This window comes from Hyperoodon ampullatus (genome assembly GCF_949752795.1).
Source record: "Hyperoodon ampullatus genome assembly, chromosome: 19".
NCBI lineage: Eukaryota > Metazoa > Chordata > Mammalia > Artiodactyla > Ziphiidae > Hyperoodon > Hyperoodon ampullatus.
Window position 1 is genome coordinate 37,346,822 of NC_136932.1, and position 14,242 is coordinate 37,361,063.

Genomic DNA, 14,242 nt, shown 5'->3' on the forward strand with positions numbered 1-14,242 from the left:
ATTAAGCGCATGGACTTGAGGCGACAGTCTGGGTTCAAAGCCCGGCTCTGCCAGGCACAGGCTGTGTGACACTGAGCAACCGTTTAACCTCTCTGTGCCTCAGTTTCCACATCTGATGATGTGGATTCGGGTCGGACCTACCGCACAGGAACTGATGCATGAAATAAACTGCATGGATGTAAAGTGCTCGGAGCAGTGGCTGGCACAGGGTGAGTGGGTAAGTGTCACCTCACCATTTCCAACTGTGACTGTTACCACCACTCACACCACCCACAGCCATCGTTATTACTACTCCTGTCGCTGTTGTTTATATACAGACAATTGCCATTGGGGCTTCTCTGAGGAATGGGCCACACGGCATCCGGGGGAGCATCATACACCCCACTGTCACATCAGGGGAACTGGCACAGGAAGGTCCATTTGCACGGACAGGCCCTGTCTCCTCTGCCAGAGCTGGGCTCTGCTGGACTCACTGTTCCTTGGTGCCACTGTCCCACTCCACGGCCAGTTTGATGTGCGGGGGGCCTCCCGGCCTCCTGAGGTGCAGAGCCCTGATGAGAGAACAGGGAGCCCATCAAAGGCATGGAGGCTGCTTCCCACTCTCTCCTTCCCCCCCAGGACTGATGTTCCCAACAGAAATGTCCAAAGCTGCACGGAAACTGAGGTCGGGGGTCTGGGGAGGTGCTGTCTGCAGAAGACTTGGTCCTCAATCTACCCCTGAAGACTCTGTCCTTGCTCCCCTGGGAGCTGGCGAGCTCCGAGGATTTGGTGGCTGCAAGGCCACGACTCAGCCCTCCCACTGCAGCCCCAGCCATCTTCTCAGTGTCGAGGAGGCCGTTCTGCTTGAACGTCCTCAGCAAATACCCAGTTCCGATGATGCCTCAAATGAGCTGCTAGGTTTTCCTCCACTGCACAGTGAAAGGAGCACCTTCCTGTCCACCTCCACGACCTAAAAGGTCTTCCCCTTCCAGACCCTCCCACACCCAGAAAACCTCAGTGTGAATCAACCCATCGCTGTTTCCAGCTGCTTGGGCTCAGCCCATTTCAGAAGAGGTTGTCTGGCCTTAATGTGGAAGAGACAGGACAAGGAGAGAGTGGAAGATGTGAAATCAACAAGACACATATGGGGACTTCCCTGGAGGTCCAGTGGTTAGGGCTCCATGCTTCCACTGCATGGGGCATGGGTTCGATCCCTGGTCAGGGAACTAAGATCCTGCAAGCCGCGCGGCGTAGCCAAAAAAAAAAAACAAACCAAGACGCATATATACGAGTGACAGACAGGAGGGTCTGCACCTAAAAGAAAGTTTTGAATGTACTGCAAGAAAAAAGTGGAGATGTCACATGCGTCCCTAACTGTCACCAAGATGATTCAAAAACAGGTTTTGAGTTCACGGAAGTACACAGTCCTTAACCAGCCGCGTGAATGTGCGTAAATTCACTAATCATTGGGAACCTCAGTGTCTCCCCATCTCTGAAGTGGCCGTCAGTCCCGCTCTAGACATGAGGGTTGAAAGCACAGAATGTGTATAAGGACCTAACCCAGGCACTGGTGCTGAAGACCAAGGGCAGCTAAGATTGTCATAAGTCTTACTGATACACAGCCTTGAAGGAGTCTAGTCAGGTAGGAACATATGCATTCTCTTACCACGTCTGGAACATCCCCTTACCTGTCAACTGCCCAGTGATAGAGGGGCTGGCTGTCCTTTGGGGACAAGTAGCTGCAGGCCAGGGACAGCCCCACAACCCGGATGGAGAACAGTGACCCCAGGTTCTGCCAGGCCGAGAACAGGAAGCAGGTCATCCCACATGTTGGTGTGAATCAGATGGTTAAGTGCAAAGAAGTTACTCAAAAAATGTAAGCTTTTTCTTATAGTGTATTTTGGATACACCCTTAATAATTATTTCAAATCCAGAGATATAAAGGCTTCAGTTTTTTTAGAAGATACACCCTATACCTTTTAACATAGTGATCTAATACCGTGTAACACGTTAAATTCTCCAAAACAATGAACACAGTGATTTAAAATAACACAGGTTTAATTGGAGCAAATGTTGGCACAGTTAATGGGGAATTAAACCAATTCTGTTCATTAATTATTAACGCTAATTTACTTTATTAAGATGATTATTATCATCACCAGATTACCAAAATGAGGCAATTATCTAAAAGCAAGTTAGTGTACATTTTACGTCTCAAATGCTAAATAAGTATTTATACATGTCAAAATAAGCTGCATAAAAGAAATACCACCTATGTTGTTATTCTATTTTAACTTTTCTGAAGTTGAAGTGAGCCTTAAACAGCCTTATTCACAATAGTCAACAGGTAGAAGCAACCCAAGTATCCATCAACAGATGGGTGGATAAACAAAATGTGGTTTATATGCACAATGGAATATTACTCAACCTTCAAAAGGAAGAAAATTCAGATGCATGATACAACATGGATGGACCTTGAAAATATTTTGCTTAGTGAAATAAGCCAGACAGAGGAGGGCAAATATTGTATGATTCTATTTATATGAGGTCCCTAGAGTAGCCAAATTCATAGAGACAGAAAGTAGAATGGAGGTTCTCACGGGCTAGGGGTTGGGGCAACAGGGAGTTGTTATTTAATGGGTATAATTTTTGTGGGTATGGTGAAAAATCTGGGGAGTATAGTGGTGATGGTTATGCAGCATGGTGAATATAATTAATGTACATTTGTGAACGGTTACAATACACATTACATACATTTTACCACAATGTCTAAAAAAAAAAAAAATCAATGGTCTCTTCAAGCAATGGAAATACAGTTCTTAAAATTGTCACTGATGACCTTGGTCACAACTAGAAAAAAATGAAATGTTCTTACAAACTCTGGCAAAGATAAGTGGCAGAAATCTGTACTTAAAAAACACTAATGAAATGTAGGTTGAATTCAGGCAGGAGAAGAGAGGGAAAACATTATAATTCAAAGAAACAGGAACAGGGCAAAGACCGTGTGACCCAAAACATACTCAGTCAGGGAGCTGTGAGCCGATTCCTGGGCTGTGGCAGCTGATGGGGGGAGGGGCAATAAGTGTGACATTTGGGGAGTGTGGACGCCTCACTGGACTATACCTACACTCTAGCTGACCTGCCGCTTCAACAAACACAAAACTGATGGCTGGAAGCAAGCTGACTTCAGGGGCTTGGATTCAGGGCTGGCCATGCGAGGGTGTACTTCCCAAGGAGAAGTTAGTTAAATCTGGGGGGGAAAGCTCTTTTTCCTGACACCCCTAATGGAGCCTTGCTGTTTGGATGGCAACACAATAAGGCACCTACACTGCATAGAAGCAGCTCACCCTGCCTGCCCACAAAGAAAATTTACAAAGGAACCAGAAAAATTCCTAGGCAATGATCAATCTCTTTTCTTCATAATTCATGCAAATTAATCCTATCCAGCAAATTGGTCATTTTTGTAAGAGACATTTTCCTGTCCTTCATTCTTGGCTAGGGAAATTCACTTTGGAACCTTCAATATATGTTCACTGCTTTTAATCTCTTTGGTTCAATGTTGAGAAGGCTGACAGGATTCTTTCCAAATTATTACCAATTCCTTTCAAATTCTTTTCAAACTCTTCAAAATATAAAAGCCTTGGGAATTCCCTGGCGGTCAGGTGGTTAGGCTTCGGCGCTTTCACTGCTGGGGCCAGGGTTCGATCCCTGGTCGGGGAACTAAGATGCCACAAGCCACGCAGAGTGGCCAAAACAACAACAACAACAAAAACCAAAATATAAAAGCCTATGGGTTAGATGGGTGAGCTAACCTGGGAGCCTCACAACCACTTAGAACACATTATTCTTACATAAAACCATGGGCATCCACACATTTGTCAATGTATCTATGGACAAGCGGCCGTAGCTGAGTTGGAGGTTGCCTGTATTAGAATTTTGCAGGCCCCACTGACTGCTTCATCGGTCTCTAAAATTGAAATGACTGGAGAGATGCAGAGGCAAAAGCACATGGGAGACCAGGGGGAGAATAAGAACAGCTGAGTTCAACGTTTGCATGAAAGCCATTTCATCCACTCTCAACAGCCAGGAGCACGGGGTTTGGGGAAAGCTAAAGCTATTACTAGATATTCTGACCTACTTGGGGAGAAGTTCGAGTTTCTAATTTGGGCACCACGGCACATCTGCTGGGCAGTTCATGAAGCAAAAATCCTTTGGAGATAAAGATTTGGTGCAAATGTAGAAAAGGTCTTAAACAAACTGGTATCTCGTGTGAATCCCGAGTCAGATGTATGGTTTTCCCTAAGCAGGAAGGCACATGAATTATGAAGAACTCTGCAGAAATCCCTCTGAAATGTTTGGTACATCCCCCAAATGAAAAGTTCTTACTTAGAGTGTAGTTGGGGGAAAACAAAATTCTGAGGCTACTGACATGTCCCTAAACACGTTAAAGTCTTCTATGCCAAGCAGCCATCAGAACAGTTTCTGGGGCCTCCCTGGTGGCGCAGTGGTTGGGGGTCCGCCTGCTGATGCGGGGGATGCGGGTTCGTGCCCCGGTCTGGGAGGATCCCATATGCCGCGGAGCGGCTGGGCCCGTGGGCCATGGCCGCTGGGCCTGCGCGTCCAGAGCCTGTGCTCCGCAACGGGGGAGGCCACAACAGTGAGAGGCCCGCGTACCGCAAAAAAAAAAAAAAAAAGAACAGTTTCTGATACTATCGGGGCTGAAAGGAATGGTTTTAGAATTTGTTGTTTTTATTTGGAAACTACCAGTCTGAGAATAAATAAGTGAGCAAGGCAAAAAGGTGTTTCCCCTTGAGTTTTTAACCTGTTTTTTGAAAACTGGACAAAATTGTGGTAATACCTAGGTTTTCATATTTGGACATAAACATCGATTTTAATTTTCCACAGAAGTTATACCTCAAGTCCCTTGAAATTTTTGATCCAAATGTATAAGTTACAGTTTATTACAATAAGCTCCCCTCCAAGAAGAACTATGGGAAGCCATAAATATACAAAACTGAGATGAATGATGTAAATCCCACTCTTTCTTCCAATGATGTTTTGAAAGATTTAACGAGCAAAAGCTCCGTCCATGAAACGTATTTTGTAATGCCACAAAGAGAGGAACAGCACGCACCATAAAACAGTTATTTTCTTGCATATAAATCAAAGTTGTTTGATACGACAGTGGGAACACTGTCATTGACAGAAAATGCTTGTCTCTCCTGAGCTACCACTAGATTCCTACACCCCTCTCTCCACACCCCACCCCCCGACAACACACACACACACACACACACACACACACACACACACACACACACACACTGACACACTGACCTGTATGGGAGCCTCGCTCTTCATGAGATAGCGGACCTTGCTGAGAATGCACTGATGGAGCTGGACCCATGAGATGGCTCTGTCTTCCCTAATCAGGAAAGGTGGCCCAAACCTGGAAATCCAAGGAAATGAGGTTATTTCGGCAAAAGAAAAACCAACAATACCCAACAGTCAAGAGCATTGGCTCTACTCATTGGCTTCTCTCAACTGGATAAGAGTTGAGCACAAAACACAATACAAAATTGCCCATCTGAGACCCTCATTATGAATGGAGACATGGCAGTGTAAAGAGATGGCTGGGAAACCCTCTCCTTCCCCAGAGAAAGAGCAGACTAAGAGAACACAGGACCCAGAGGAAAGCCAGGCAGAGGTAAGCCCAGTGGACACATCGATTGCTTTGTGTATCAGGAATATTCTCACAGCTGGGAATGTTTTCCATATCCCGATCCGATGAGCACGCAGCAGTGAGCTTGTGGTGCCCAGACTGCCTGCTGTCAATTCCAGCTCTGCCCTGGGTGCCTCTGGACAAATCACTGACCTTTGACTGCTCTCTGGCCCCACCTGCAAGGCTGCGTGAAGATCCAATGGGGTAAGAATGTGCTACTGTTGAATTAACTTCGCGAAAGTACAGCACAAATACGAGCTGGTGCACTGGACGGGCAAGGGCACTGGGCGTCAATTGTTGAATAGACAGACGGGTTTACTTACCTTATCCTCTATTACTAGGCATTTGGGTTGTTTCCAATTTTTTATTTAAGCAATGCTTGCTCATGGCAGGAACTATACACGTTCTTTTGCCTACGCCTTTGGGTGCACATGACTAATTGTTTCTTTGGGATAAAGTTCCAGAAGTGGAAATAAGACCAAAGCTATTTATTTCCAACCTGCCCTCTAGAAAAGCCACACCAATTTACCCGTGAAGCATGTGCCCCATTCTCTTGACACTTGCCCAGAATGAGTATTATCAATTTTTTAAAGTTTTTTAATAGTCTGAAAGGTTAAGTATAGCATCTCGCTATTGCCATCAGAATTTCTTCTACTACTAATGAAGCTGAATATTTTAACCTATGCCTGTATTTCTTCTGTAAATTAATGTTCATCTCTGTGGCTCATTTTACTAAAAGGATACTATGTCTCTGCCTAATCTGAGAGCTAGGTTTTATATGACAGATATGCATCCTTCAGCTGTCACATGATGTAAATATTTTTCTTCGTTTGTGCTTTGCCTTTCAAATTTGCTTTTAGCTTAGCATTTTAACTGTATTTAAAACATTAGACTTTTCCTTGATAGCCTCCTGCCTTAGGTGTTAAAATAGCCCCCAACTCAAAGATATAAATATTCCCCTATATTACCTTCAAGTAATTTTATGGTTTCCTTTTCTGTAATTACCTCTCCAATCAATTTATACATGAGAATTTATGGTGGGAGTAAAAAAATTGATTATTTAAAATAAAAAGAAAGCAAAATATCAGTTAGCCCATGCTTAGTATTAAATAATTCATTCACTCCTTACTATTATGAAATACACCATTTTTATCATATAACAAGTACTGAAGTACACTTGACCTGTTCTGTGTCATTGATTTAAGTGTATACTCTTCCGCCTATATCACAATATTTTAATAATTAAAACTTTATTCTGTTTTACTAGAACAATCCCTCTTCCTTCTTTCTCCTGCCCCCAATATTTTCTGGCTACTCTTACGAGTTTGTTCTTCCAGATAAATTTTACAAACATTTTATCCATCTAAAATTTTTTCATTGGAGTAATATCTTTTAAACATTTTATTTGCATTCTATAAGAAAACTATCTGGTTTTGTATATTTGTTATGCAACCAGTCACTTTCCTGAACTCTTTCATTCAAGTTCTTGGTTTTCTGGATAGAAAATAATATAATTTGCAAATAGTGATCATTTTACCTCCTCTTTCCAATAGCCAGTTTCTTTTTCCTTTGTCTTACTGCACTGCCTAGGCCTTACAACACAGTATAAAATAATGGTGAGAGCAAAAATCATTGTTCCTAAAACCAATAGGGAAAACTCTGATGCTCAATTGTTAAGGACAATGTTAGCCATCTGCTTAAGGCAGTTATTTCTGATCCTCTTGATCAGCAAGTACCTTACTCCCTACTCCTTGTTGATCAACTTTCAGAATGGATGTTTAATTTTTTTCAAATTAGAATTATTCTAGCGCAAATTCCAAGTACATGTTGACACAACCCAGACATCATGTAAAAGAAGGATGAAGTTAAACATACCTGCTGGCCTGCTGCCCTGAGCCCACCAAATTACAGAAGAGGATTAGCACCATGGTCTCGCTGTGGACGGGCGGGGGTAATCGCTGACCCTCGCGGACTGCCAAGCGTGGGGAGATGGGTAGACCAGATGGACGAGCTGAAGGGCGAGAATTACATTTGTGTTCTTAAAGGAGCTGCTGCGCTGGGTCAGAACCCTGGCTTCTAGCCCCTCTTCTCTTTGATCATCCATTAACCACCCTTGGGAGACACTGGAGGGCTTCAGGGAAAGTGATATTAAGGTTCATGGCACTTGTTCCATCAGGCACCTGGTATAAGATGATATACATGGTAGTGAATTTGCTGTTGTGGTCAGCCAATTTTAAAGTATAGGCAGGGATTTTAATTAATACTTTTCAAAGCCAATCTGAAAAATACACCAAAATGATTTTGGTTGCTTGTATGCTTTGATCAGAGAGCTGTAGAGTATCCGCTGTCTTAGAACGCCAATGTAAGGGGTACAGAGAGAAGGTAAGAATCTTTATTGTTGAGGAAGTAGAGGAATTGGACCATCCTCAATTTCCAGTCAGCTCTGAAATTTTACTTTTAAGGCACAGATGTGTCCTGTGATTGAATTTGAAATGAGGGCTATTTCACTGAGTTATCACATAATCAGGGCCTGTCAATGTCCTGTTCCAGGCCCAGAGTCTCTCTGTTGACTCAGAGCAACTGCAGACACTTGGTTCCCACAGCCTGCCTGCCACCTAGGCTGGCCAAGGATATGGTCCAGGGCATAGGATTCATCTGGGGTATGTGTGTAACACTGGCACAAGGTCCTCTAAATATGAGCCTTACTGACTGGCTAATTGGACTAAAATGGATACTGACCTACAATGAAAGGCTGTCAGAAACTGACCATCTCTGCCTATCCAAAGTTTAGGAAAAGTTAACATAGGGAAGTGGGACTGTTAACAAAAAGTCATTTAATAACCTCTTTGGCCATCTATGCTCCAGTTTGTAACAGTTTTACTTCAGGCACTGACCTTGAACCATAAGAGTCCTGAAGACAAAGATTACCCCAGCACCTATTCTGAATAGTGGTTCTCAAAATGTGGTCCCAGGACCCGCAGCATCAGCATCACCTGGGAACTTGCTAGACATGTAATTTCTCCGGCCCCACCCCTGGCCTACGGAGTCAAAAACACTGTGGGTAGGGCTCAGACATCTGTTTAAACAAGACCTCCAGGTGGCTCTGATACTAAGGCTTCAAGAACCCCTGTCTTAGTTCATTAACTTTTATAATCAACCATCTGTACAACAAATATCAGAGAAAATAAGCCTGATATTTCCAAGTACTAAAATTAAGTGTCTTTTGCCTTAGCACCCAATGAGTATCCTCTCCAACCTATAACTCATAATTTCCAAATAAAATTATGCAAAGCACTCTTGTACCTGAGAGCATCTCCTGGCCAGGTGATGGAGGGGCTTGGAAGGCATACACATTATCTCCTTCTGCAATAGTATTCAAGTCATCTTCATCAAAGAAAGACCGCTGGAGTCCACTGGGATGAAGTTCAACCAAGATCACCTGGAATGAGGAGGATCACTTTTCCTCTAGTTTCTCAAAGGGAACTTAACAAACACATCATGCCTTTTTATTTATTTATTTATGTCTTTTTTTTTTTAATATTTATTTATTTATTTTTGGCTGCATTGAGTCTTCGTTGCTGTGCATGGGCTTTCTCTGGTTGCGGTGCGCGGGCTTCTCATTGCTGTGGCTTCTCTTATTGCGGAGCAAGGGCTCTAGGGTGCGGGCTTCAGTAGTTGTGGATTGCAGGCTTCCCATTGCTGTGGCTTCTCTTATTGCGGAGCAAGGGCTCAAGGGTGCGGGCTTCAGTAGTTGTGGCTTGCGGGCTCTAGAGCGCACGCTCAGTAGTTGTGGCACACAGGCTTAGTTGCTCTGCGGCATGTGGGATCTTCCCGGACCAGGGATCGAACCCGTGTCCCCTGCATTGGCAGGCAGATTCTTAACCACTGTGCCACCAGGGAAGTCCCCTATAAGTCTTTTTTATTTTTATTTATTTTTGGCTGTGTTGGGTCTTCGTTGCTATGCGCAGGCTTTCTCTAGTTGCGGTGAGCGGGGTCTACTCTTCGTTGTGGTGCACGGGCTTCTCATTGTGGTGGATCCTCTTATTGCAGAGCATGGGATCTAGGCACATGGGCTTCAGTAGTTGTGGCACGCAGGCTCAGCAGTTGTGGCTCGGGGGTTTTGAAGCCCAGGCTCAGTAGTTGTGGCACCCGGGCTTAGCTGCTCCGTGGCATGTGGGATCTTCCTGGACCAGGGCTCAAACCCATGTCCCCTGCATTGGCAGGTAGATTCTTAACCACTGCACCACTAGGGAAGTCCCCATCACGCCTTTTAAATTCCTGACAGTCCTTTTACTCTCTTAAAGTTTCAAACTCTACCTCTCTTACACTTCTCCCCTTTTGATCTTTTATTCCTGCTATTTTTTTCCCCCAAGACTCTCTCTCACCCACTCTCCTACTCTCTCCCTCACTATAGATTCCCATATAGCACTTTGGGTTTACAAAGCAAGATACACACATTTTTTTTCCCCAGTTGAGATCCTCATTAAAATGGTGAGAGAGGTCAGAGGGATTGACTGGGTGGGGGCAGGAAGGAGACCACTGGGGTGATGGAAAGCCTCAAGAATCATGGTGGTTACATGTATGTACACGCATGCAAAAATTCAAGTTATAACCCTAAGACATGGACACTTTCTTGTACCTATGTTATTCCTTAACAAAAAAGTTAAAAATACTCTTTAATTAGAAAACAATCCCACGAGGTCACCAGGGAAGTGTAAAATTTCCATTTTACAGTTAAACAAACACAGGACTAATTACTTTGTCCAAGGTCAGAAAACTAGAAGGGACTGAATCACAGGTAGAACCCCACTGCGAGCCCTTCTCATCATACTGCATTGCTTTTCACCACCATCACTTCTACCCTGTCCTTTCATGGGGGTCCCTGTTAGGAGTCTGCCCTCCAAAGTCAAGTGAATCCAAACTCTTTACCAAGACGCTAAAAAAAAAAAAAAAAAAAAAAATTGGAGCACGTCCATCCCACTCTCTTCCAAATTGCCTCTCTCATATACACACCAGAAGTTACTTCAGTAGTTCCTTATATTTCATTTATTGTCCCTTCAGTCTCCTGGCTTATATTCTCGGGAGTGAAAGTATAGAATAGTGGTTGTGAAATCAAACCATCTGCATTTGATTTCAAATCCTGGCCCAGCCACTTATCAGCTGTGTGACCTTGGGCAAGTCACTCAACTTCTCAGTGCTTGCTGCTAAAATGAGGATAATTGTAATATCTACCTCACAGGATGGTGGTGAGGAGTAAATTAGCTATAAAGTTCATAGAATGGTACTCAGCTGAAAAACAAAGGTGGTATCCTTTTCTGGTTACTCTGTGAAAATGCAGGGAGAGGTCAAGGCCCCGTCAGCACAGACACCAGGGACTATTAATCAAACGGAAACTCAGGAGCCACTCAGGAGTCACCGGGAGCCAGAAATTAACCTAAACACCCTAGAGAGCTGGCCCAGTTAGCATCCATCATCCCATCACCAGGCCCCATCACACCTCATCCACAGGGATGCCACCTTCCTCTGCAACCATCTTCCTCAGGGCTGCCACCGTGCTGAGGATTGGCACGGCCAGGCCAACCCGCAGGAACCGCTGGCTCTTAGAGGGGAAGACCAAGGTGACGCTCAAGAATCTGGAAAATAGGAAGGAGGCCACATCCTTAAAGGACTGACATGGATTGTTGCCACCATCACTGATAAAGGGTCAAGCTCAGCACTTAGGCAAATCTCTGCTTCCTGGTCGGGTCATTGCCCTTTAGGTATGCTGTCACCAGGTGGCAGTGGAGAGCCAAATCTCCAAGGGTCTCAGCTGAGTGTACTTTTCCAGCAAGTTAAAAATAAAAGATATTTGATTAAGAATCACAATACAGACCTTCCTCAACTTATGATGGGATTACATCCCGATAAACCCATTCATTGTAAATTGAAAACATCTTAAATCGAAAATACATTTCATACAACTAAACTACCAACCATCACAGCTTAGCCCCGCCTACCTTGAACGTGCTCAGAACACTTACATTAACTTACAGTTGGGCCAAATCATCTAACACAAAGCTTCCGTGCTAATACAGCGTTGAATCGCTCATGTAATATATTGAATACTATATGGAAAGTGAAAAACAGTGATTTTCAGTGTATCGGTTGTTTACCCTCGTGATCACCAGGCTGGACTGGGAGCTGTGGTGTTCCCCTGCCCAGCCTCACAAGAGAGGACCATACCTCATACTGCTCATCTGGGAAAAGATCAAAATTCAAAATGTGAAGCACCATTTCTACTGAATGCGCATCACTTTCGTACCATTGTAAAGTCAAAATATTGTATACCAAACCATCGTAAGTCAGGGGCCATCTGTACAGATCTATATAGTCTCAAGGTTCTGTTTGTTAAATAGATAATCTTAAGCAAAAGGAAACTTCGAAGTCTGAGAAGTAGAGCAGTCAAGCTTTTTCCAGGACCACTCACCACTGCTGATGAGGCTCTCCTTTCCTCCTGAAGTTCTCCCTTGGTGATGGGATACAGCCCTTCTGCCCCGCAACCTCTCTGGACTCTCTCTGGTTCTACTTCCTACTACCCCCAGCAGCACACCAGGGCTCACCCCTCCAGCTCCTGTTTCCCCTGCTCCATACTGCAGTAATTATCTAATTCATACAACTAATTAGCAGAACTGGGACTTGAACCCAGGCAGTCTGGCCCCAGAGCCAGTGGTCCTAACCACTGTGCTATGCTGCATCAGGCCAGGTATCACAGCTCATATCTAACAGTAGCTGTCATCTGATGATAGGATAAGCCAGTGTTATATTTGTGGCATAGACAATCAGCAGCACAGGAATTCAGAGCAGAAAGGGGGATTAAGTTGCCAGGAAAGGCTTTACAAAGCCGTCATGTCTTCACTGCATCCAAAAGATGGAGAATGTCAACAGACAGAGGGCAAGAGAGATGGTTTTTACAAAGGTGAGGAACCCAGAGAAGAAATGCCACCTTCTGTGACAGTGAAGGCGCCCCATACAGTTCGCTAAAATTCCATGAGACTGACACTGGCCATTGCCTTAACAGTCACTGCTAAGCCCTGGACTTCTGGGACACTTGCACTATGTGCTTCTTACTTTTGCAGTGACCACACCTCCTACCTAACCCTGCCTCCTCTTTTCTTTTTTTTCCTCATATCTCCCAACAGCCCTTTTCCTTTTTCTTTGCTCCTTAAATAAACCTTTTCCTACACCTTCACTAAGAAGAAAAAGGATTTGGAAATAAAGCAGGGGAAAGCAGAGGGTGACAGATTTTCTCCAGTTCGCCCCTGTCTGATTGAGTGGTACCAACTGGCCGGTGCTGGCTTCTAAATGGGCCAAAGACGTAAGCCTGGCAACAGGGCTGATAAACAAAAGCATGTTTATAATTCCTTCTTCGGCTAAAGAAGGGACTCTGTAACCTTTCACGTAAATTGTCACATTCAATCATTGGATGTCCCCAAGCTGCAAAGCTTGGCTGAGAAGCAAAAGAGAAAATGCAGCTGCAAGCCCAAAAGATTCCCAAGGATGGACATCAAGTTCACGGGCGTGATGCTCACGTACCTCGTCTGTCGCAATGGGATAGGCAGTGACACACACAGGAAAGGATCGAAGGTGTTGCTCTGTTTCAGGCAGTGGGGACAGGTCAAGGAAGATCTGTGAGGGTGAAGGATACACATTAAAGTTTAATCACACTGAACAGTTTGGCAGTTCCTCAAAAACTTAATTAGAGAGCCACCATTGCAATTCCACTCCGAGATCTATACCACAAAGAATTGAAAACAGGTATTCAAATCCTTGTACACAGAGGTTCATGGCAGCATTATTCACAATAGTCGAAGGGTGGATACAACTCAAGTGTCCATCAATGGGTAAACGGGTAAACAAAATGTGTTATAGACACATAATGATTATTATTCAGCCACGAGGTCCTGACACTTGTTACATGAATGAACCTCAAAAACATCATGTGAGTAAAAGAAGCCAGGCACCAAAGGCCACATATTTATGATTCCAATTATATGAAATATCCAGAGTGGGTAAAGCCATAGGAACAGAAAGCAGATTGGCGGTTGCCAGGTGCTGAGAAGAGGGAGGCCTGGGGAGTGACTGCTTCATGGGTGCCAGGTTTTCTTCTGGGGGTGACGAAAATGGTTAGGAACTAGAAAAAAGTGGTGGTTGCACACCATGGTGGGTGTACATTCTGCTGAATTGCACACTTAAAATGGTTAATTTTATGTTATGTGACTCATCTCAATTTCTTAAAAAGGATAAAGTTTAGTCACATGTATGAGTGCACTGAGTAGGGGAAGGGATGCTGTAACCCCTCCAAATCGAAAGATACTGTGCCAGCTTTCAAGCTTAAAGGTCTCAGCCTCACTGGGCCCCAGAATCACATAGGATGCTTTTTTCAAATGCAGATGTCCAGGCCCCACTCCACGAGATTCTGTTTCAAGGGAAGCAGGAAGAGAGAGGCACAGTCATCAGAATTTTAAAAGCTCCCCAGGTGACTCTAGTATTCAGCCAGGCGGA

At 44.3% G+C, this 14,242-nt stretch overlaps 1 protein-coding gene across 1 annotated transcript in view; it reads right to left on the reverse strand.

Moving 5' to 3' along the window:
* USP43 (ubiquitin specific peptidase 43) overlaps positions 1-14,242 on the reverse strand; it is a gene marked incomplete at both ends in the record, with an annotated part of 55,216 nt that overhangs the window by 18,694 nt on the left and 22,280 nt on the right. The window contains 7 exons of the mRNA XM_079724756.1: positions 474-551; positions 1,668-1,771; positions 5,317-5,428; positions 7,577-7,712; positions 9,005-9,140; positions 11,199-11,334; positions 13,274-13,366. Of these exons, the coding sequence (XP_079580882.1) occupies positions 474-551; positions 1,668-1,771; positions 5,317-5,428; positions 7,577-7,712; positions 9,005-9,140; positions 11,199-11,334; positions 13,274-13,366 (795 nt within the window). The remainder of the gene's footprint in view (positions 1-473; positions 552-1,667; positions 1,772-5,316; positions 5,429-7,576; positions 7,713-9,004; positions 9,141-11,198; positions 11,335-13,273; positions 13,367-14,242) is intronic.